The following is a 25,060-nucleotide window of genomic DNA, read 5'->3' on the forward strand; positions in this document are numbered from 1 at the left end:
ACACACAGGCTGCTGTCTGCGCCCCAGTAGCCACAAAGCACCCACTTGCCTTATTCTGAAGATAGATCTTGTCCGCTATTATAATTCATGTTTCCACGCGAGCCACACACACACACACACACAAATATGTATCACACACACATGTAATTTTCCATTAACCCCCCCCCCCCACCCTTTATTAACTCAGCTGCAGACCTGTTGATTCCCTGCACTAACAAAAAACAAATAAATAAATAATAATGAGTGTTCAGACAACCGTCAGTGTAGATAACAATCTGCATTGGTGGTGAGTGTGCCCTACATTGCTGAAGCATAGCCTTGAATGTGAGGCAAGAGATGAGTTTTCTTTTCCTCTTTAACTGAACGTGTAGCTGAGGGGGGTGGGTGGTGGGGTGGGTCACGTGGTACTGTAGGCTGCGGGGGTAGTTTTGAGAGGTTTAAGCAAGGTTTTGCTGGTGAGGAGGTGGAAGATTTGGCTCCTGCAACCAAGGGATCTTTTCTCGTCCTGAACTAACACAAGCACTCCCAATTATCCGCATTCTGTATTTATTTCATGCCTGCACTCACCCCCCTCTCACGAACTCCGGTCTAAATGTGTGTGTGCGTGTGTGTGTGTGTGTGTGTGTGTGTGTGCAAATGAGGAAGGGCAGCTATTCACATCTGATGACACTAATGAATATTGCTGAAGCGAACACTACACTAAATTAGTAAATGCAGCAGATAAATTCATGCAGAGTGAGTCATAATTAAATGTTCAGGTGCATTTTCAAGTTTGAGACTGTGTATAGCTGCTGCGGTGTTGAATGTGGAGTGAAACCTGCCAGGAACAGGCTGACAGGACACAGGTGTGTCAGAGTTCCCCTCTCTCCCCTGAGAACTTGTATAACAGATGGACTGTGATTCATAGCTGACGGAAAGTCTACAGTGAAGGATAGGCGTGTACACTGAAGACTTCATTGCTCAGCTGCTCTTTCCCAACTCTGACAGAGGCACGTTCAACGCTTGAGGAACCCTCTCCTTCTGTTCTTCCATCCACTCAGGATGGTGGAACAGGTGGATGTTAAATGTAACGCAGCCTGCAGATCTTAAAGAGAGCCAGATGAAGATCCACGCAGGAACTCCCTGTGCATGGAGCTGACACATACATCCATGTGGCTCTGATGTAGAGCAGAGCCAGGAGGAAGCTGCATCATTTGTAGCTGTGGTTGATGTTATGGTGTTTTATTATATGAACATTTATATGATTGCCCCCAGCAAGGCCCTGAGATGAATCTAAGTTATCACAAGATGATTTTTATTTATGAAGACTTAATATGTTTTCCATTTTCAAGGGATCCCTAAAAGTTATTCAAATTATACAATCAGGAAAAATCACGCTGGTTAAATTGCTTACTTATTATGTCAGGTCTGAGATCACAACCTGTAATTAACAGTCTCAAATAAACACTGGTTTGTTTCATGGGGTCACAAGTCAAAAAGGAACCACCGATTTCAGATATTTTTTATTCAAAAAGAGTTAAATACATTGAGACCAGTTACACAATCAAAATGTTTCCCCTGTTTTCTTTATTTTTTTTTTCCCCACACACATTTTCAGAAAAAGCATAAAACTGGCAAATATTTACATCTTGCCCAATCTGACATGGATCTAAATTGTGAAATCGAATATTTCTGTAAAGTTGTCAGACACTCAGAGTAACAACCTCAGCCTGCAAGTGGCAACAAAAAAGCTCTTTTTCTGGACGTAAAATTTGCCCCAACGGATTACGTTGCAGCCACTGCAGTCGTGTCGCTGTCGCCAGCTGAGGTGATTTACTGGGCCAATTGTAAAACATTTGCTAAGTATGATTCATGAACACACCAAAAGATGTAAATAAAGGGCTCAGGTTTAAAATAAAGGAATTCCTGTTTAAAGGACAATGTGTATAAAGTGGTTGGCAAAGCATGTTGAGTACAGATGAGCCATTCAATGGATCAAAGAAGTCTCCTTGCAACATTTTAGTAGTAGTGCTGTTTGAAAGACAATAGCAGAGTCATGACTCTGAACCTGATAGGAGTCATGTCAGCTTGTTAATCTCTCTGATGACGCTTCTACAGGAAATACACGACTGACTCTTAATCCACAGTTCCTTGAAATGTGAAGAAACTGTGCTGCTTTCAATTACAAGGAATGCATAAAATGTCCTATTACAAGAAAGATGGCCTCTTAAAGGAATAATTCAACATTTTGGAAATACAGGTCTATGCATCACTGGAGAGAGCGGGATGAGAAGATTGATACCACTTATATCTGAGAGTGATTTTTTCTCATCGAACTCTAGGCAAGAAAGCGCTAAAGTGTCTTGCTGAAGCTGTCAAACCTTTCACAATAAAAAGAAATGAAAAACAACACCTTGACTATCTTGGCTCAAAAGACAGCAGGCAGATTTTACATCTCTCACTGCCGGCCCTGCTGACATGTGTTTATACTTTTCCCTCTGCAGACAGTTGCCAATGACAGAATGATCGCATGAGAATGGAAAGCACGACGGAGACTGCATGTTTAGGCAACAGAGATAATAAATGTTCAGTCAGAGGTGCAGAGCGTGCTGAAGGCTGTGTGTATTTCTCTGTTCGCCCTTTGTAGGGAGAGCGGGCTATTTAAAGCTTTAGGGGAGGTGGAATAGGTGTAACATTGACTTGGCAGTGTAGGCTGCAGCAGTTTGCAAAGTGGGACATAAGAGTGCGTCTCTATATGCTTCCAGCTTCTCCATGTCTTTTTTTTCCCCCTCTCCCTCAGCCCCCATCTCTGAAGACAAGGTGCAAACCCAGAAATGTCAAGCCAATGTGAAATGGACACAGCTATTTTCCTCTACGCTCTGTTTCTTAGCCTTTTTATTTAAATCTCTAGCTATTATGTAATGAAATCTTTCCTTTTCCCCTGAGGATCTGCTGCCCACACAACACTATGAAAGATGAGAAGGCATGCTGTTTCAACTCACGACATCAACAGAAACACTGCATTGCCTTCTCAGACTCGAGCTGAAAATGGCCAGAAAGTTTGTTAGCATGAGTTTCTCGTCGCAAATTGCCAAGTTCGCCCAACTCTGCTGTCAGGGGGACAAATTTTCATAGATCAGCTAAGAAAAATATTTCAGCCTTTTTGGCATCAGTTGTTAATGGTTCCTGAGGATGAGCACATACAGCAGCAGCTGAATGCATTGAATCTTATTGAGTAGGCTGTGTGTGTGTGTGATTGATTATTTGCTTGTCTCTGCATCGCTCCTGCCTGCAGCAATATGAACGCAAGCTAGGATTATAACACTGTTGCTGTGCCACTGTAAAGAAAAAAGCCTGTCTTTTCCACCATCGGCCCCCACAGCCAGCTTTCACTGTCGCATTCTTGTTTCTCAATTAATCCCACTGAGAACCCAACTGGACATCACACGCTTTTGTGTTCTCAAAGTTTCAAAGTTTCTCAACAGTTTGCTAATTTTTGTGGCTTTGCTGTAGCCAGAAAAAGCATAAGCAGAAGTATCTTAAAAACAGAAACATGAAAGCTAATTTACATAAAGAACCAGACAGAAAACACTGTTCTTGAGTCTTTGCATCTACTCAGCTTTGGTGCTGTATAAAGATGAAATCAAATCCATATTTCACCGCAACCAATTAGGAGACGTTGTTCCTGCCAAAGGATTCAGTGAGAAGGAACATGTGCAGGAAGTGTATAAGAAAAACTGTCACTTGTAAAGAATTTGTGTGTTGTGTCAAAACCAATGGCAACAAAGGAAAGAAAACACGACAAAGATGAGAGAAATCTGGGAAGAATGAAGTAACAGAGGATGGAGAAAACAGAACTGGAGCTAGAGAGGGAGAGCATAGTGATGAATGATCTGTCCTCTATATAGGACGAGGTGTCTGCAACTTTTCAGGAGCCCCAGAAAGCAAACTTTCTGCTTGATATCATTCTGGGTCAGGAAGCCTCAGGGGGAGACGAGAAGCAGAGCAGGCCTGGCCTTTCTGTGGCCGTGCAGCACTCTGGTCTGTGTGTCACTCATTCCCAGGTGTCTTCCCAAACAGCTCAAAGTGTGATCTGAAACACTCGCCAGCTTCATACGAATAGGACTGCATGTCAGTGCAGGCAAGACATGCTCATACAGGGGGTGCTACAACAGTAATGTTTCCGTTGTCCATGCATCTACTGAGCTTCATCAGCAAGGGCACAGTCACAGGGAGTTCGTCACAGCCTACTTTAATGTTGAGCCCATTTGTCTTGTGACATAAGGGCAGGGTGTGCATAAAGAGAAAACACAGCTACAGTCGGTTTCCATCAGTATAGCCTCTTTTATTTGACTTTAAAATAAGAGCATTAGAAATTTAAACCTATTAATCACCAAGTACAGTACAAAGTCCATGACACTGATTACGCAGATCAGTAAAATCAGTGATTCATGGTTCAGTCCAGGGCAACAATCTGTGCACAACCGGATGTGGAGTCTTTATACAAATAAGAATTTACATTACACTTGTTATAGGTATTTAAAACAATAAAGATGGAGTTAACAACATTTTTTTTTTCAATAAAAAAGCATGTTAAGTAAGTTAAGTAAGTAAAGTACTTTATGATGAAGGTACACTCATATTTCTTTTTCAGGTTTATCAGTGCAAAAAAAGCATAGAAACCTCCAACAATACAGTACATGGCAAAGCGACAGACACTTCTATACATATAAAATTACTCATTCTTTGATACAGCCTGTGCTTTGAAGTGTTAGTCATACAGATGCATTTAATCCAGTGGAAGAACACATGCTAAAATTCATTTTTTTAACTGAAGATCAGGTCATTCCACATTTGGGCATTTTTGAATGACACACAAATATCTTAGCATTTTTTTTCTGCCTACATGAACATAACAGTAAAATGGTTGCAATTAAAATACGCGTTTGGTCAGTTATTGAAATGATTTCTTTATGTTGTTTTTGAAATATCTGATATGTTGAAAATATAGTTGAAATTAAAGAATATCTTTCTTCTCCAAAGATCTGCCGACTTCCCAGTGATTTGGAGGAATGTTGCTGATCAGCTGCTGCGGGAAATACAGGACACATCAGTGTAATGTTCCACACTGGCAGCTATCTGGGCCAACGCCTCTCGTGGCTATCAGCATCACACCTGCTGCAGCAGCAGGTGAGGGACGCTGGAGGTTGACAAAGTAGGTAATAGTGTCCTCTCGTAACACACCACGTCTTCTTTTATTCAGTCCAGCAAGGCAAATTACAACTTGCAGACATAATCAAATATTGTGTTTTATTCCCAGTGTTCCCTTCCTGTTTCACAGTCTATTTGGAGCAGAGGAAAGGCAGAAGACTTTTGTTTTTGGTAAGACACCCAGTGTAGCTGATCCTATAAAACTGTGGCTTCCTCCATGGCGTTAACCCACCTGTATGAGGAGAGGATTTTACATTAGGGAAAAACACTTGTGGTAAAAGGAATAACTTCAGCCTGTGTTGCTTAAAAACTACCAACTATGTGCCTGTTAAGATGTCACACAGCAACATTATTAAGCGAGCCAATTTTGGGGCCTATAGTTTGCTCCTGTTTTAAGAAAATTTTACGATATGGTACACAAAAATGTGAGCGGCTACTAAGAAACATGGATGAGGAACAATATGATATTTAGTGAATTATTAATGAGTACTTCTTGAATCATTCTGATTCTAGGACTATATAGTAGACAATAAAGAGATATTAGAGAATATACTTCCCTTAAGGTAATCATGAGGTAACGAGGGACCACTTAGTTACTACTTAGTTTGATGTATCACACTTGAGGGGGTCACAAAAAGAGTAACTTATGATAAAGTAATTAGTAATATATGAGTCATTACTAGTTCAGTAGCTGATACACAGTTCATCAGAAACAACTCATTAATAAAGCTGTACTGTATTGTGCCAAATCTGGTGATGCTCATGTTTTCACTGAGGACCGTGTAATGAATAATGAGTAATGAAGAATGACGTGATCGCCTGTGGGTTAAGAAAACCTATCCAATTTGGGTCAAAGAATGATACACTTGTTTTGCTTTGTCCCAGATGTAAACAACTTATGAGTAGCAGCCCTGAAGTCACCATGCTGGCAACACAAGACATCAGATGGTGAGTTCCTTTCCATCTGCGTGACATGCAGTGTTTAAAACTGGAGTCAGACCAATACCTTTAAATTGTCGATCTCTAAACATTTTGAAATTAGCTATCAAGCGGGCATGCCTCTCACCTCTGGGCTGTGTGGTTGTCCACGGCCTTAAACGTGTAGTACAAAGTGTTTTTGTGGTACAGCTGGAAGATGTTGGCCTCCTCCTCCTCGCCCTCCTGCTTGTCAGGTAGCTTCACCGTGAAACCCAGCAGAGGTAAACTCTCGGATGCTACTTTCTCCTGCAGACAGAAGATTCAACAGCAGAACAGAATTCAATCATAAGAGTGATGTAACTGTGAGCATTTCAGCACTTTCAGTTATTTTAAGACAACCGATGGCTACAGACCTCGCTGTCTGTGTAAGTGTGAGTATGTGCTGTTCGGGTTAAAGGGGAGTGCATGTTTCCCCTCACCTCTTGGGCTCTGTAGGTGTAAAGCACCTTGTCTTTTAGGAGGAACCACAGTCTCTTCCAGCTCCTCTTGCTCTTCTTGCTGCACTGCAGACTGCCACTAATGGAACCTTCCTCTGACACAGTCACCTGCACAAGATAGGAGCAGGATTTGAATGACTACTGCAAATGTTCCTTACAAAAAAGGCGCAGGTGAGCAGTGATCTGCGCTGTGCAGTGAGAGAGAGGCACGTGTTGCAGGTGTACCTGGGTGAAGGAGGCAGTGCCTTTCCGATGCCTCCAGATGTTGGGAGGGTGAATGTTTTGGAACACAGCAGAGAGAGGACGACTGGAGCGGCTTGGGCGAGGGCTGTCCTTACCTGACAGTGGAGACAAATCTCCTCCTGCAGAAACATGCAAAAGCATTTTTAAGCACAACAGAGGACAGCCAGCAGACCGTAACACACAAAATAAGGAACATGGCAATTTAACAGTACAACCTCAGTGTTTGGCCTGAACAGCAGAAGCCATAACCTTCTTTGTTGAATCATTGTGACGGTATGGATGAGTAAGGTGTGAGGTGCTATGGTTACAACATATCTGCATTCAAGAACTATTCCAGTGTGGTGGCTTTTGTGTTAAATAAACAAGAAATATGTTACTGGAAAATACAAAAGTTATTGATTAAAATTAAAATGTGTAACACATAGTGTAAGACATTATGTATATTACAAAAACCATCTCACTAGCCAAGTCAAGGTCAAGGAGCTTTTTACATGCAGTAAGTGACAGTAGCCCGTAACTTTTCTTTCATTTCTAGTTTTCCAAATCTGCCACTTCCTTTATTTGGAACACATTTCCTGTAAAATACACTATTTCCAAAATCTGCCAGCTCTGTCTGATTACAGTCCATTGCAAGCAGAGCACTTCTTCTGCAACATGCCTGACTCTTGATCTCCTTGTAATGATTAGTGATGCTCAGGGTAATCATATTGTTCCTATTGGTTACACAAAGAATAGCAACACTAAAAGCTGTGGGCTGATAGGCAGACTAACAACCAAACTGATTTCTGAATCCCAGAATGTATTCAAGGAGAGCTTTCCCACCTCGCTTCTTTAGTTCACTGTAACAGTGGTCACACACTCTGGCCATGCGGTTTTTCATGTATTTCAGTGGATATCTGTTCCTGGAGCAGCCCCGACAAACGATCTGTGTCAAACAGCATAAATTCACCACAGATTAAATTACATACACGTTGAAAAGTTCAAGAAAGTTGTTTTCATTCAGCACGATAAATGTTCTAGTTGGAGGCATGATTTGTTGCATCCTGTCTGACAGATAAAGTAAATAGTGTGTTTTACTTGTGTGTGTGACTCACTCTTCCGCAGCCATGGCAGTGGTGTCTACGAAGAGTGAGGCTGAAATCTGACGTGCAGTTCATGCACATCATCACTTGTGAGACTGAAACAAGTGTGGGAGCTTTCTCTCCTACAGACAGCCGTAGACGATCTCTGGCCTGAAATAAACAAACAAACAAACAAATAACACATCACACTGTGGACATGTATGGTTTAACAGATGAATACAGAGAAGCAGATTTCGGTCACCTCTCCTGAGCCGCTGCCAAAGGCAGCAGATCCCCGGGCGTGTTCAGTCACAGTGCGGCTTAAAGTGTAAAACCAGTCCTCTCTTTCAATGAAGGAACTGCAAAAGTACACACAGAACCATGATGTTGTTATTACTGAAATGCAATCAGTAAACACATTTTACGTTTTAGAGGTTTTAGAGTTAGATGCTATCCATTATTCAGGACACAGTACAGTGTGACCCACCTTGCAGACAAAGTGATGGAGATGTCTGTTCCTTCGATCCTCAGTGCATTTTGAACATTTTCTATGATCGGTTTACTGACCTGGGAAATAAGTAAGGCCAGAAAAATGGAGAGAGAGAGAGAGAGAGAGAGAGAAAGAGAGAGAGAGAGAAAGGGCAAAGTTTTCTGGTCTGACAAATTTAAAAAAAAAAAAAACAACAACACATTTTTCCATTCTTATCCTTTCTGTGCAAACAGGTAAATCATTTAATTAAAAATCCACATATGTAGGCCTACAATACTTAATACTGCTATGGCTGCAGGTTAATTCCATCTTGAACTGCATATATATGGTTACAGACGATGATATTTAGTGAAGGACTCAGACCGTCAACCCGGTGAGTGGCACTGTGTTCTTCAGCCTGTACTTCCCATCCTGCTGAGGGTAGGTGTACAGCAGCACATCATTCATCTAACAACACACAAAAGAACCATTCTTTACTCACAGTAAATCTGCAGAAGAGACAAGTAGCTGTAGATCAGAAGACAAAAAAAGGTAAAATTGTCTGCAGCTGCCCTGACTTCATTATTCACGTACTTGCAGGAATGCTCCAGTAGGTGGCACTCAAAACTAACACAAAACTTAACTTCTTCCATATGATTTCACACAATTCAGTCACTGTTCCAACTGTGTTTTTTCTTTCTCTTATTTGGATAGGGTTACATGTTTACCAGATCACACTTACACACACACACAAACAACTCCACCAAAGAAAAGAAATGCCCCGCCACCACCTCCACACAGACCTTACAGATCCCTGTTGGTTAACTTAAACTTTTAGTTTAAAAGTTTTAACTTAAAATTGTGTCTGTGGGAATTTTTGCCCATTCATGATATTGAGCATGTGTGAGTTCAGGCACTGATGTTGGGCCAAAAGGTCTGGCTCACAGTCTCCATTCCAGTTCATCCCAAAGGCATTTGATGAGGTTGAGGTCAGGACTCATAAGACAGGTGTGATGTGGAAACCTGCAGTGCTCATACACTGAGAATGGACTTTTCAGTGATGTGAGAGACATCTTGCATCCAGCAGTAAAACTTTCAAAATAACTGGGATGCAATTTGAAGAATTTTAAAATGATCATTCCAGGCAGAGTGTTTGTGTGTGACTCAAAACATGTCTTTTGGGGAATCTATAAATTTAAAACCACATACTTTGAATTTTATGATCGCACATGAGTGAGACACTCCATAAAGTAGATATCAAACTGGTCCATTAACCTCTGTACTGTTTTCCCAGTGAATCATTTAATCACTGTCCCTGTGTGTTTTAGTACTTTTGTTATGAGACTGGCAGCTCCTGCAGACTTGTTTTATCACGCTATCACACATCAGCAACGTCTGGGTGGATGAACTGGTATGAAAAAAGTTATGTTGTGATGATTACAAACATTCCTCCAGAAGAGACATTTACGAGCTTTTTTAGTGTCGAGCCAGGGCCACAAATTTTGAAAATACCACAGGAGGGAAAAGCACCATGCCTTGATGATGCTCTATGGATAATTTTCGAAGGCGTTTAATTTACTAATCTCTCTTATAACATTTCAGAGCTCTTTCTCCACCTGAATGTTTAGTGCAGTGTCCTCTGCTTCTTTGACAATTTATCTCTTTCATGATATGAAATACATAGCGTTGACCTGACTGTGAAAGGTGGTGAAAAAATTACATGTAACTTAGTTAATATTTACAGCTTTATCAATAATGTCCTCCTTTCCTGCCTCCCAGCTTACTCTGTCTGTAATACAGGTACTGATAACACATCAGACTAATATTTAGCTGTCAGAATTAAAGTCATAAAGAGTTCACAGGTGTACAGGGACCATTCGGTTTATAAGGAGCTGCTGTTGACCTTCCCTGTGCTGTCAGTAAAGAACTGGCTCAGGAAGTCAGCATTCAGAAACATCCTGCCAGGAAGCACTGCTCTTAATAGCTCAGTCTGGACACAGAAACAGAAAAATGCCTAACTCTACAGTTTACACAAAGATGTCTTAAATACTTACTGTAGTTACATGATGAAACAAGTATACAGATTACAAAAAGTTAACATAGTGCTGTATGACTACAGGCTCATGTGTCCGTTAGCCTATATAGTGCAAACAGGAAGCAGTGTTTACCAAAAACAGATGGCGAGGCTGTCGACTCTTCCTGCTGACCTTCATCAGGGTGCCCTCCTTTACAAAGACCTGATTAAAAAAATACACATAAACTTCACAAGTAATGACACATAGAGGGCATCCGCAATTGTAAATGTTTTTTAAAACCAGGCCGGTTGGGGATTCCCAGCTTAACAATTGTGTAAAGGGCAACACAGGGGTGGTGCAGGGCAGACAGGGTGGGCTGGCAGTCAACAAACAGAAACAATGTCGTTATCACAGTCATACCCTGCCAGGCTGAAGCAGGTCCCGTTGACCACGAACGCTGTACTCTATGTTGATCAGACGCAACAAGTTCTCCTGAGTCACAAAGTAAGGAAAGAGCAGAAAGACGGGGAGAGAAAATTAGACGCCCAAAGAAAAGAAACAATGAAAGAGCGTCACCGGAAACTCAGAAACCGTGTTCTTCTGCTTGACTATTTTCATGACTGCTTTTGTTTTTAGACAGTTATCACCTGAACGGCATGTCTTCTATTGTTCTCTTTAAAATGAGCCAGATTACTCAGAAATGCCGTCATTTGGCTCAACTCTAACTACTGTACTAGCTACTAAAGACAACAATAGTCTACAGCCATGCTCATGGATGTCTGAGGCTGTACTTGGGTCCAGCATTGCTCTGGGCTAAATGCTACACCAGCATGCTAACACGTTTAGCTAGTATGATCATGACCTCAGCCAAGCATGTTAGCATGCTAACATTTGCTAAATAACACTAAGAACAAAGTAGAGCTGTGGCCAGAGCCAATGTTTCAGGTCCTTATGTTGGGAACATGAATGTGTGTAACAAGTATAATGTAGCTGTTGGAGCATTATTTTTGCTTATTTTTTCAGACTTTGCAGTAACTTTTGTTTTGTTTTTGTTTTTTTTTTTCATTTTTGCTTGTGACGACTTGTGGTATTGAGACAGTGGGTTGTTTGAGTGGGCCCCAAGACAGAAGGGCTGGCAATCACTGCTCTGTTAGCAGGTTAAAAGAAGGTGGATGAGCAAATAGTCAAGTTTTGATAAACGTTTTTACTCTTATTGGTGCCAGAGTCTGGTCTCCTGAGGGTAGATTCAAATTTACAAGTAACTAGTATGATCTATTTTCTGCCATTAAAAATAGTTGAGTAGTTCTAGTGACGTAATTTTGATGGTTTGTTGGCATGAACATGCTCTCATATTTCTTCTTCTGTATACATTTAGTCAAATCAGTACTGTGAAAAGTGACGCTACATTTACTCAGGAGGCAATTAACTTTTGGTCTTGAATAATCTGTTTAAAACCTAAACTTTGGTTAGTTGACTGGGCAGGAAAGATTAATTTTTCATAAAAGTACAGTTAGACTCTTTCAAACCAGAGACTTTTGATACACAGAAATCTATACTGTTTGAATTATTAATCTGAGGGATAGATATGTGTTAGAATTTCTGTGTCTTGAGTACAGATCAAGGTTGAGGTTGAAACAAGATTTGTAATCCTGGATGCAAATGTTCGTTCACATATGAGTTACACAAGCGTACACACAACACTTACCCCATGTTTTAAGCTGTCGTTTGCTTGATCTGCAATGTCTGACACTACAGTCACAGCAGCTGTGTAGTACAAACACAGAAAGAGGAATCAGGAAAATGAACACATTGACAATCAGTATTCATAACTGATAAGATTTATCTTTTTTCTTGGTCTTGACATAGAAAGTCACCACACATGAAACTCAAAATGAGTCAGGAGCCTGAGCGTGTCTACAAGCCTCGACTTGGGTGGCTCCCCTATCAGAGATAAGAGATAGTGCTGTTGTAACTGGCCTTCTCATGAATTACACATTACAGTCTTCAAACAGAAGAGAGCTGAAATGACTGCCTGGTGGGTTACCACCACGCACAAAAAAAATCTAAATTGGCTCTCTTATGGCCACCTCTCCATGCCAAATGAGAGCACATAAATTCCCTGTAAACACAGAGCCACAAACACAGGCCAGTAAGGCTCTCCTGTGGATAAGCCCTTGTACACAGGTCTGCTGGTTGTTAATGATACCTTGCGTGTCTTCATATTCCTTGGAATCAGGGGAGAGATTGTTCAGATAATCTGTAAGAGAGATGAAAGGAACTGCATATAACCTCTATGAGTGAGATGCATTATTATTAAGAAAAGACACTCGTCCTAAATCGTGCCCTTTACATTAAACTCACCAGTGAGGAGCAGGCGGTAATGAGCAACACGCACAATGACCTGCAGGAGCTGATGTTTCAAAGACACGTTGTCTCCAGCTGGACTCTGCTGCTGGGACAAAGATACCAAATTCAACATTTTCACTGTATCACTGTTGCTCGCCATGGCCAGGATTAGGTGCAGAAATCCACATGAACTTTGGCCGATCAACATGTCGGAATAATTAAAACAGTCAAGAGATCTCGCTGAATGCGGAAAAAAATGTTGGCCATGAAAATGAAATGCTGAGAGGCAATTATGCAGCAACACTGGAGCTCTGAGCTGAACCGCCAGTAATATTTTAAGTGTGAACAAGGGCCAATAACACAGACTGCTGGTCAGCACAGAGCCCTGCAGGATAACATGCATCTGTGTTTGCTTGTTTGTATGTGTGCATGTGCAAAGACAAAAATGCTCCCTCTTTATTAATAATCATCCATACGTCAATTTTCTATACTGCTTTATCTGTGTGGCGTGGGGGCTGCAGCCTGTCTCAGCTGACGACAGTCGAGAGGCGGGGTACACCTTGGACTGGTGGCCAGTCACTCACAGAGCCGACACACAGACAGACAAACACACACACGACCGCACTCACACCGAGGGGCAAAGTAGAGAAGCCAATAAACCTAATGTGCATGTTTTTGGGACTGTGGGAGGAAGACCTGAGAGAAAACCCACGCAGCCACAGGGAGAACATTCAAACTCCGCACAGAAGGTCCCAGAACCGGACTTGAACCTGGAACCATCTTGACAGTGCAAACCACCGCACCACCATGTCAGCCTTATCAATAGTCACATTATTAATTAAATAACAACCCTTATGAATAGTTACAGAAACATGCATAGATATATATACACACACACACACACATTGAAAGTGATAATAATATTTAACTTAGAGGTTCAGTTTTCTGATCCTTGAAAAGGTTTAATTCAATAGTGTAAAAAACTATTTTGTTATCAGTTTCCCATTTAAAAACTCAAAATTACAAACTCATAATCAGTGAAACTCATAATGTTGAAAGGCAAACAGGGAAAAAAAACTGCACTGGCATTAATACTCAAAGTGCTTAGGAGAATCTCAGGGCTTTTAAACATGGATGCTCTTAAATCAGACAAAGAAAACTGCTCAGCTCTGCAAAGACTTTTCCTCTGTGGTCTATAAACTAGAGGGGAAATATTGAAAATTCTTTTGTCTGTAGCTGGATAATATCTGATTGTAAATTATATAGTAGATAGTGAACAGATGCTGCAATCTCCCTCTTGAACTGTCAAGCATATTATTGTATCTAATTCTTTTGTACTGTATGTTTTAATTTTCAAACTTATCAACTTAATAGATTCTCTGGCTGACTGGTTTGAAAAATGCTGTCCTGTGTCCGATCATTTAATTGAGTCTAATTTTAACTCCTCACTAAAGTGGGATGTTTGCATAACGTTGTGGAGCTCAGAAAAGCTGCTGGGAAATGCAGCCTACGTAAATTTTAAGATTCCCTTGTTTTTCACCAGGACATTCAGTGTTTAATTGTTGTTCTGAGCAGCTCATGCCAGACGTATTTGTTTTTAACATCTGAACATATGGTCTGTGTTTCTCCTTTAGGTGTCATCACAGTTTCTTTTAACCGCCAAGAACACTGCGTGGGTGTTCCTGTAAATTAAATTACTACTTTTATTCACTTAGCTGCCTGCCTTTTGCTTGAACCTTTTCAGGGTTTGCATCTTTATGTTAGCCACAAAGACTCGCTCACACTTACTCAGTCACATGTAGGCCGGTACCACACATGTAACCATCTCCATCTCTGCTACTACAAAACATGTACTTCATCCTTGTCAATGCACATAACACACACACACACCCACACACACACACGCACACTGAACTCTCCTGCTAAGAGATGATGTGCACAGATAAGCGAGGCTCCTGATAACTGTGAGATATGTGAGGTTGAAAGCAAAGTTTATCTGTGATTTTTAATTAAAACCTCTGCAATTTTTCAATGTCTTGACTAAAGACTAACTTCCATTTAAATATTTAAGTTACACATATTATACATAATATTTCAGTTACATATAAGGTAATCCTTTATTAATGCTCCCGAGAGTCGTGTTTTCTTGGTGTTTACACCTTCAAGCAGTGAGCAAAGCCTTTCTAACCCACAATGAGTGAGGAGGACACTGAGAACAAAGACTTCCTCTATGGAGAGAAAGTGAGTGTTGCATGTCTTTACTTTATGTACCCAATCTGGGATTTTTACTGTGTTTATATACCAGAATAGATTCATAACATGACAAAAAAACAATAAAGTAGTGCTGTACATCAGTATGAACTGCTGATAAGTAAAGATCATAGCAAATAGTGCTTTCCCAAGAGCATATGAGTGGGCATTTAATTTTCAGAGATCTACTCATACTCTAGTATGTATGTATTTAAGTTTGAATTTGATAGTTATTTCGTTTTTGTACAAATTTGTACGGACTGTATTATGTGGTGCATTATACATTTTGAGTTGAGCATGTCTGACCTCAAACTGGTGAACAATAGCTGCAAAGGCAGGTGAAGTCCGGCAGCTGTCCTCCAGCAGGCTCATACTTCGGTCGTAGTGGCCAATATAAGTGGTAAAAACCAAGAACTCTGCTTTTCTAGACAGGAAGATGTCTGCAATCCTCTGACTCTCATCCCTAAAAGGAGAAACAGAGGCGACATGATGGAGGAGAAGCAGCATGCACCAGTCTTCAGGTTAAATCTAAGTCCTTCTGAGCTGCTTTAACGTGGCCACTTTGGAAGAAGTACGAGTGTGGAGGGTAATTTCTTTTAAGTCGTGGCATATGCGCATTTTCTATTAACATTGTACTGTGCATGTGCCTCACCATAGTCGAATTCTGTTCTCCAGCTCGTTGAGGATTCTGCGGTGCAGGGTGTAAATATCAGGCAGCTCATTGAGAATCTCTCGAAGCCTCTCTTCATCCAACACGGGTTCCCCCTCATCCCCAACTGCTGCCCCCACTGCTTCCCGAAAGTCCTGGCACACAGACGTACAAGGAGGGATTGGTTATTTTTCATAGCTTATCTTCAAAGCCTTATAAAACTTACGGTTTCACTCAAGCCTGCATTTCTCCTCTGTTTCCTTCCACTCTTCCGTAAGAGTATAAAAAGATAATATCTGACAGCGGGGAGAACATGAGTTATTATATCGAGAAAACTCATCATTAATAGGCACCCTGGAGAAATGGTGGTCTGGGTCACTAGTTTAATCCACACACGATGGGGGACTAAATCTGGTAAGGGAAGTGAAAGGGCCATCCTTAGGGAGCCCCTGAGCAAAGCACAAAACAAAAACTGCCCTGGCGGAGCTGCTCAGAGGCCAACTGTGTTTGTAGCATACAGCTTTTAGGGGTGAGTGAGAATGGAGCAAACATTCCTGGAAATGAACATTCATACAGACATTTACACCTTTACATTTAAGGTGATTTAAAGCAACATTATGCAAGAATTGGTTAAGATAAAATCCAAATCCAAACACATGTCGACGTGGCAGGAATAGAGTAACGTTTACACAAATTTGACTTTTTTTTTTTTATTGTGATGACATGAACACTAACATAACATAAGGAAAAATGGCAATAAGTTTTAATTTTGATGAAATACTTCCACATACACTGCATACTAAAGCAAGAGTATGAGTATGATTGAGCAAAATGTGGCTTGGCGACATGATATGAACTGCCTTTCTTCCATACTGCTGTAACTTCAGCTCTGCAGTTACAGCCTACTGCAGTTGTTGTTATTGTAGAAACTATTGCACATCCCTCACATAGATATCATCTTGATACATGCATGAGAATTATATTGCAATAGTAAATTGAAGAAAAATACCAATACATCACTTACTTCCTGTAGGAGCTTGAGGGCTTTCACATGTCTGTGGACAGAGAGATAAATATACAGTTAAACAGGAAAATGAAGGGACTCTGCTTAGTTCTGACTGATAGACAGAGATGTTTGATAAAGGAAATTAGTTCACATGCAACTTACAATCTCTCCGTATCCACCAGCTCTTTTGCAATGTAAAAGGCCCTGGATCGGCCGTCAGGCTGTAAACAATCACATTATGTACTTGTAATAAGCCCAGGGTTAGAAGAGTTAAAGCATTTTGGCAGTGCTTCAACAAATGTAGCTAGGTTCCCTCTCCACATCGTCTCCAAGTGGTAATCAAATTCTAAATAATGAGGACAGCCTTGTAGCAGGCCATTAACCTCCATTAACCCGCATTAAAATCCTGCCTTGTGAGGACAATTTTGCAATGGCCCAAGGTGAAAAACAGTTCACTTTGTATTATTTTGCTTTGTTCTGTTCTTCAGATATGTCGTTATTTCTATCAACTATTTGGAGACGAGACACTTGCCCTCACAAAACGATGGCACAAAACAAAACAAATCAAATCATTTTTTAAAGGATATTAAGGGAAATTCCTCTGATGAAAACAGTAGAAAATAGACTAAAAAGACTGAACGACATTATCAATAAACCAGTTTTCTTAAGTTAATATATATATATATATATATATATATATATATATATTTACACAGTTTCCCAGTGTAAACCTAAAATTCCCAAAGCAAAAATATTTTTTTCACAAAGTCAACGCACGTTGTCAGCTTGTCAGAACTAACCTGTCTGTCATAATTGCTGTTTGCACTTCCCTCCTCCTCCTCTGAGGTACGGCCTTGGTCTTCCTCACCTGCTGTCCCTCCCTCGACGTCACCCAATGAAACAGTCGCTGGAGCAACAGCCACCGAACATACGTTGTAGGCTTCCGTATAGGCACTGGTGAGAAAAAAATTAGGAACAATTTATACATGTATTCAGACACATTGACTCCTGACAATACCTGCATTACAATATCTGGTCAAGTCCAGTGATTCCAAACTTTAGCGTCCTATGCTCCCTTTGTGATGCAGATCTTCACATCTTCACCAGAAAGCTAATAAGTGTATTTCCCAAAATATCCAGCTACTCCTTTAATGATTCTTAAGGGTTCCAAAGATGTGAAAGGAGTCGGTATTTGTGTGAAATTTTGTCATAATTAGCATATGAGCTTTTGTGAGGTCACAGTGATCTTTGACCACCATAATGTTCATGAGGACATGTGTGCCAAATCTGAAGGAACTCCCAAGACAGGGATGGATGAAATGATGGACAAACAAATAAACACATAAAAACTCTCTCTTTTTGTAAGAGAAATATAAGTTCTTCTTGCTTATTCTTTTAATTTAATCATCTTCTGAAGCTTTGCTGTGGACTGTGTGGTTTTTACTACAAATTTCACACAGTGGTGTTATAATATGGACTGTGTTCAATCCTCGAACTTTGATTCATGTGAGAATAAATCAGTTGAATTTCATTTAACTATCCAAAACCATCCTTATGGTCCTTTACTGTCATCTTCGTAGAAATATTGCTATAATAAACATACTCTGTGTTAGAAGCAAATGTGAATAGATAAAACATTGCAGGTCTAGAGAAACCAATAAACTGATCCTGAAAGGCCTGCAGTGACAACTGTGCCCAACCAGGGACGCATATCGGTATTTTATGCTACGAGATTCTCTTCTGCAGGGAGCCCAAATGAATATGCTAATGGTTGCAGCTCAGTGGGGAGTGTAAATAAAAACACGTCCTTAAGTTACAGTAGTGGTGCAGTAGCCCTGTATGTGACCAATTGCCTTGCCAATGTTCCTGCCATGTTTCACTCCAAGCACCAGTGGATTTAACCCCACTGGGATGCAAATTAGCTACATATGAACAACATATGTGAGCAGTTCAGATCTCTGCATCGCACACATTAGAACTGCATGGCCCATTACTGCTCACAGGATCAAACTTTGGATGAGATACCAGGAGATGTTCAAACCACAAAACTACATGCACAGTTTCTGTATTAAGCTTTTATATCACTCCCATATTAACTGCCTCTGTCACTTCTCACAGTCCTGCTATATTGTACGAAGTCTCAAGGCGAAATCTATGGAGATAAATTACAGTAGGAGATAAGAAATAGTCATTTTATTTTTGCCTCAGGTTCATCGGTGAACCTATTTGTTCCAGCGATAGCAGTGATGGGGCAAAGACACCAATGATCTACAAACTATAATGTGCTAATGCTGCCCCTTCAGGCTACTGTAAAACCAACGGCTTCAACCACTGACTCTGCTGTCCATCTGGGTATTGCTGTATTCACTGGAAGCTCAAAGTGAGGAAAATGATAATCATGCTGTTGTCTTTGTTTAATATCAGAATATAGGATGTTCTTATATAACTTAAGTTTTTAAACAAACCTGTAGTCCTAAGTGAAGCATCCAGTGTTTTACATACAAGTCTGAAGTCTTAACATGGAGTAGTAGCATGGAGAGAAGAAGTATCTTTTCAGATTTACTTTCAGATCTTCAGTTAAGACTAAGTTTTCAGGGTATAGAGTATAAATAAGATACAAGGATGATAAAACATGGTTGACTATAACTGGTAGGAATGAAATGCAAGATAACGAAATTTAACATCCTGCAAGAAAACGCCTTTTGCCACGTAACTGTCAGCTTATCCGACTGTAAATAAATAAATAATGTAAATAATTCAACAGAGGGGACTTGGGACTAATACCCAAATAATTTAATGTTTCCAAATTGTGACAAATGTCATATCACAATTTCCTTGAGCCCAGAATGGTGTAGTCAAGTTTCTTACTGTCACATCAAACACAGAAGTGTGTTTGATATCAAAATTGAGGAGATGGGAAAAAAAATAATGTTTGGCATTTTGTGAGAATAATTTACCAAAATGGTTAATTGATTTCAAGGAACATCTACAGTCAAAACCTTCTAAAAACAAACCCTGCAAAAACATATCTGACAAATACTGAAATCTGAATACAGCACATGATGCTCATTATGAACTCAGTACGTCTACACAGGCTGATCTTTAACTCTCCATATTCAACAGAATGAGTATTACACCCTTTGGTATTGTACTGTATCACACTTCATGAATGAAAGACAAATCACACTTTTCTAATATTGGATTAGTACAGGAAATAAAATTATGTTTACAAACAAAAAACAAATATTAAAACAGGCTGCTGTGACTGAAGCCACGGGCTGGAGGCGCCATCAAGGTGAAGTAGAAGATACAATGAAGACTGAGTTTTTACTTCATTTATGTCTGTTATATCCATTCAGTACTTACAAAACACTGAATTTCACTATCAAACCAAATGTTTGTCCTTCGTTCTATGGTTTTTCTTTCACACACAACCGCAGCGATGAGGGAGAACCACTGCAGTGAACAACTGCTGACTACAGAACATACTGAGATTTTATCTCAGCCTGTTGTTTCTGTCTGGACAGAAAAGAGCAATGACTCCACAATGCTCTGACTATTAATCATCATGAGCAGCCTGTATGATATGGCCACAGCCAACAGGAATGCAGGGGGGGATGGGTTAATGTCAGAACAGCATGGTTGATCAACAAAAACACCACAGCAGGGAGACTCGAGACTCTACCTACAGCATCAGAACAAGAGCCTGTTTATACCCCCAAAAGATCATGTATGAATGAAAAGCAGCCTGTTTTCACTCAGACCTGAAGAGACCACCTCAATCTGCAACGTTTCCTCCTCTACCATCCAACATTCCCCAACAATACACATCACGGCTTAGTACATCTCACAGGATAGCAAGAGGGAAGCTAAAGCACTGGTCATCACATCCATGTCTGCTCTGATCGCAGCATCAGGGGACTCAACCTAATAAATAGTTATAAATCCTCCTCCTCAGGGGCATTGTTAAACCCTCACAGTGGCCGAACACTAGTAAAAAAGACTTGTGCTCATTGTAAAAGATGGCAAAGATCATTAATATTATGTCCAGAAGTATCAACCTACATGAACATACACATGGCACACAGAAACAGTTTTGGTGACACACTAGAAGCAAGGCCCTATGGGTGTCTGTCGGTCAGTCGGTCAAACTGACATATCCCAACAACTTAAGGACGGATTGTCATGAAATTCTGTGCAGGCCTTCATAGACCCCAGAGGAGGAATCCCTCTGACTTTGGTGATAACCAGTGTTCTTCCATAGCATCAGATCAAAAATGTTCAAATTGTTCAGTAGTTGGATTTATGACCAAATACCCACAAAGGTAATGACATTCCCATCAGCCTCAGTTGAACTATGTGTTTAGAGCTAATTAGCAAACGTTAACATGCTAACACACTAAGATGGTGAACATGCTAATCATTATACATGCTAAATATCAGCATGTTAGCATTATGTTTTTGAGTATGTCAGCAATTAAATCAAGTACAACATCACTGAGCTACTATCATGGCTGCATGGCTTGTTGTCTTGTTGACATACCTTTCTGTTTCCTGTTCAAGTAACTCAGTTTTACTCCTGAACCCTGGGAGGCTGCTCATGTCCACATAACCATCAGTCTCATTGGCAGAGGACAGCACCCGACTGGGCCGGTCAAAGAAGTCTGTGAATGGCGCCTGTCGGACAGGCCTCCGCTGTGGGACCTGAAGGTTCTCGTAATCCGAGCTGATGGCAGGAACATTCTCATAGTCTGAGGTATCGGCGTTTGGGAAGGAGATGGAGCGAGGCTTGATCAGAGGAAGAGGTGTGAAAGGCACACGGGAGCGGTCCTCAAAAGACTCCACTCGGACGACGCTGCGATTGAGAAAGGCCGCAGAATTCCCTTTTCCTTTGCTGTCCTTGTACAGCAAGAATTTGGAGGCTGGCTCAGGAGAAACATGAGGTTTGCTCGCAGAGCGTGAGTTGAGCCGCGGAGAGCTACTTGTGCTGTGTCTATCTAGATCCAGCAGTCTCCTGGGAATGTGGTGATGGGACTCTGGTGAGGACTTGAAAGATGGGTTCACATCCACCACAGGCTTGCTGTCTGTTTTCCGTCTAAATTTAAGCATCAGGAAACGTTTAATGGAGGATTTCTTTTTCCTGTTTTTCTCTGATGAGTCTCCTTCGATGAAAAGTGAGGGGGAACTCTTTGTGATGGGCTTCTTGGTGATGTAGGCCAGCTCAAATGGGGGAGGAATATCAACTACAGATGTTGGAGTGGAAAGACCACTGGATGAGACAGGTGAACATCGGGAGAAGCTTCCAGATGAACAAATGGCACCACCCTGTCTTGGGGAGCCTTCCCTGTAGCTGTAGACACCCAGATTTGTGTCCTGTGCCTCCATGGAGAGGGAGCGGGGGTACAGGGACAAATAACGGGGTTTGGCATAGGTCTTGTTCAACACTGAGTTCAACATGGGGCTGCTGCTCAGTGCAGGTTGTCCGAATCCACTTACATAGGGCCTCTGAATGAACTGCACTCCCTTATCAGCCACATTATTATTAACACGATGTGACAGTGAGCGAGAGCGCTTATCTGTTGGCCTCTTGTGAAAAGGAAAAGCGTTTTCACCCTCTGAACTGTGCCCTGGCTCCTCATAGACATGCTCATCACTGATGTCCTGTTCTGAGTCAGTGGTGTCGTCCAGAAACGGCACTATGTGACCCTCCAGGTCGTCCTCGTCCCTGGATACATCCGAATCATTTGGAGAGAGCAGCTGGCTTTCTGAGAGAGAAGATGTCAGCGAGGTGTCGGTATCTGTTGGCACTGAGATGGATACCAGCCTGAATCTTGGCTGGGAGTCCAAATGATTCAGAAAGGCCTCCGTTGTCTGAGCTCTGAGTTCTTCTGTTTTGACAGTTGTCCATTTCTGATATGTTCTTACCTTATTTTTATCCCTGTTGTGGCAGCTGTACCCATCATTACCAATCTCCACGTAATCCTCAAAAGAGTGTCCATTTTCTGCTGTTTCCTCATATTTCCTGACTGATACTCCACTGCTGTTTAGGGAGAAAAGTTTCTGTGGTGCAAGTGGACTCTCTGGTAGCCCATGAATTGTGTTATTCCTTTCACTCATCTCTCTGTTAATAATGTCCTCTGAGGAGACATAATAAGGCTCATTAGTTGGATCATCATCCACAGTAGCATGTCTCTTAGTAGTATCACTGACCTGTTTTTGGTGTTTGGGAACAAACTCATAAAAACTAGTGTTTTGTATGTTTTTGCCCTTCTCTGTCATTTCACGGCTAAACTTCAGAATGTTATATGTGATGCCACAATCAGGGGCAGATTCCTCTTCCTTCTTCTCTCTATCTGTTTGGAAAACTTGTGTGTTGGTGTCATCGATGAAGAGACCAGGTTCATCCGTGAGAGACTCAGTTAAATCATCTGCTGTACAGTCACCTGTTTCATCCTCCTTGATTGAGAGCTTTTGCTGCCTCTTCTTCATGTGTCGATTTTCAGCAGAATAGCTGCCTGACTCCTCATCAATGCTATTAACAGAAATGTCTCCCACTGAGATGCCATCTGTGTCAGCCAGCGCTTCGCCTGCGTCACAACCTTCAGCATCCATGTCCTCTGTCATTTCTGTGTCAGCCATCTCCACCACCTCCTCAGAGTCAGCTGTGAGTCCAGCATCACTGACCCAAAGTGTTTCCTGGGAGTCCACCTCCTCTGATATAGCACTGTCAGTTAACCTCCAGTCCTCGTCCATCTTCTGAATCATGTCTTCTTCCTCTTCCTTTTCCTCCTCTGTCACCTCTCCATCCTTCGCTCCCTGTGACACATCATGAACGTCTTTCTCTGGTGATCTGAGGATGTAGGCATTGAATTGTTTCTCTGCTGGCAACCTGTCAGTAACCATTTTGTTTAGGCCTCTCTCCGTCTCGTGCTCTTCATCAACCTCATCATCTAAAGATAGTAGGCTGTCATTAATGCATACTCCGTGGTTGCCATTAAGTTCCAGTGTAACTTTGGGTTTCGGGGCTAAAGAAGGTTTTGGACCCCTGGCCGCAGACATGAGAGGGGAGGGCAGCTTCAGGCTGGGGTGACAAACAAACCTTGGCTTTGGAGCAACAGAAGGCTTGGTGCAGTCTGTAAGAACAACAGGAAAAGGAAACTGTAAGATTATGCACTTTAAAATAGCTTACAGGTCATTTGTATTGTGTCCTTGTGACCCAAAACTGCTCAGAGATTCTAGATATTCTCATGTGGTTGCAGTTCAGTAATTTTCTTCATAAAATGCTCATAATTTTTACTTAAAAACTAATATGGCAACCTGTTTTATGACTTTTGTTTTATGATTTCCAGAAAGAGCTGCCTAAACTAAAAATCTGGTACTAAAAGGATACAGTGGGGAGCAAATTGAGTAAGGTTTGCTTTTGCATCATTTGAGAAAGAATACAAAATAATCTAAGGGATTTCCCTGACTCACTTCCTGTGATTCAAGAGAAAACCCTCTCAGGCTGCCATTACAGCTTTGAGAACAGGCCTGATAATTTACATGCAGCAACAAAAAAGCAACACATGTAATTCATCATTATATGTCATATTCAATACATCTCACTAACTCAAACATATGGTCATTTTCAGGACCAAAATAATCCGATAAGTAAAACCAGGCTCACAGTACCACCACTTTTTTTGAAAATAACAGCACACACAATATTTTTGGTACAAGGAGTGAGTATCTACCCGAAAAGAGAAGGCAGACTGGATGCTGCTGAAAATACTGGGCATTAGACCTTTGGATAACCGCAAGGCTGGCAGAGAATACAAAATGCTTTGCTTGAGTTGAGTTTTACACCCAGATGAGGTCCACTGGTGCTAAATCACACTAAAATCTCTCTATTCTATCAGAAAGATATAAAGTGAATAATTTATCAAGATTACATAGCCATCTGCTCTAATTGCAATAAACACTGCGTTAAACACTCTTTGGTTTGCTTCACATCCTGTTGCTACAGCTGGATTCGCCATCTATTCACAGGAATGTACAAAAACAGCCAAATATAAGTTCTTTTGTTCTCTGCCCAGCTCTGTTCTTAGTACTCAATGACTGAAACCAACAAAATATCCAACAAACAGTGAACTAAACGCGTTTAAGACCGGCAGCTAAAAACTACCCAGTCCTTTAAAATAAATCATCACCTGTGTTCATTTTGGCGAGGCGATCGTCTCCAACATCTCGTCCACGGGAGCAGCTTCGATACACACAGTTTTAAATAACAAGAAAAAAAAACGAAGCCAAACTGAACTAAAGTGTCTAAACAGAGAGTGAGTGAGTCCAACTGAACACAGCTCCGTCTATCTTCCTCTGAGAGGGAAACGCTGCTCAGCTGATCGTGTGCGCGTCCTACAGCGCGCAGGACGCGACT

General features: G+C 41.2%; 1 protein-coding gene across 2 annotated transcripts; it reads right to left on the bottom strand.

Moving 5' to 3' along the window:
- Positions 1-4,283: 4,283 nt before the first annotated feature.
- On the bottom strand, positions 4,284-25,060 carry LOC124056453 (FYVE, RhoGEF and PH domain-containing protein 5-like). Of its 2 annotated transcripts, none has more exons than XM_046383884.1 (21): positions 24,834-25,060; positions 21,188-23,777; positions 17,445-17,598; positions 16,807-16,865; positions 16,663-16,693; positions 15,642-15,793; positions 15,296-15,452; positions 12,755-12,842; positions 12,600-12,650; positions 12,099-12,157; positions 10,814-10,885; positions 10,547-10,615; positions 8,763-8,846; positions 8,397-8,476; positions 8,172-8,268; positions 7,943-8,080; positions 7,671-7,773; positions 6,831-6,967; positions 6,615-6,713; positions 6,257-6,414; positions 4,284-5,422 (listed from the first exon to the last, which is right to left on the bottom strand). In XM_046383884.1, exons 1-21 carry the CDS (start codon positions 24,841-24,843, stop codon positions 5,386-5,388), a joined length of 4,425 nt encoding a protein of 1,474 aa, XP_046239840.1. In that variant the 5' UTR covers positions 24,844-25,060; the 3' UTR covers positions 4,284-5,385. The 2 variants fall into 2 exon arrangements, with proteins under 2 accessions (XP_046239840.1, XP_046239839.1); XM_046383883.1 differs by having other exon boundaries at positions 6,588-6,713.

The sequence above is a fragment of the Scatophagus argus genome, chromosome 3 (genome assembly GCF_020382885.2).
Source record: "Scatophagus argus isolate fScaArg1 chromosome 3, fScaArg1.pri, whole genome shotgun sequence".
Taxonomy (NCBI): Eukaryota; Metazoa; Chordata; class Actinopteri; family Scatophagidae; genus Scatophagus; species Scatophagus argus.

Excerpts from the sequence above, each read along its gene's own strand:
- LOC124056453 (XM_046383883.1), bottom strand. Across the intron at positions 17,599-21,187 it reads CTTGAACAGGAAACAGAAAG|TGCCTATACGGAAGCCTACA; the intron begins GTATGTCAACAA and ends TTTTCTCACCAG. Across the intron at positions 12,158-12,599 it reads GGAATATGAAGACACGCAAG|CTGCTGTGACTGTAGTGTCA; the intron begins GTATCATTAACA and ends TGTACTACACAG.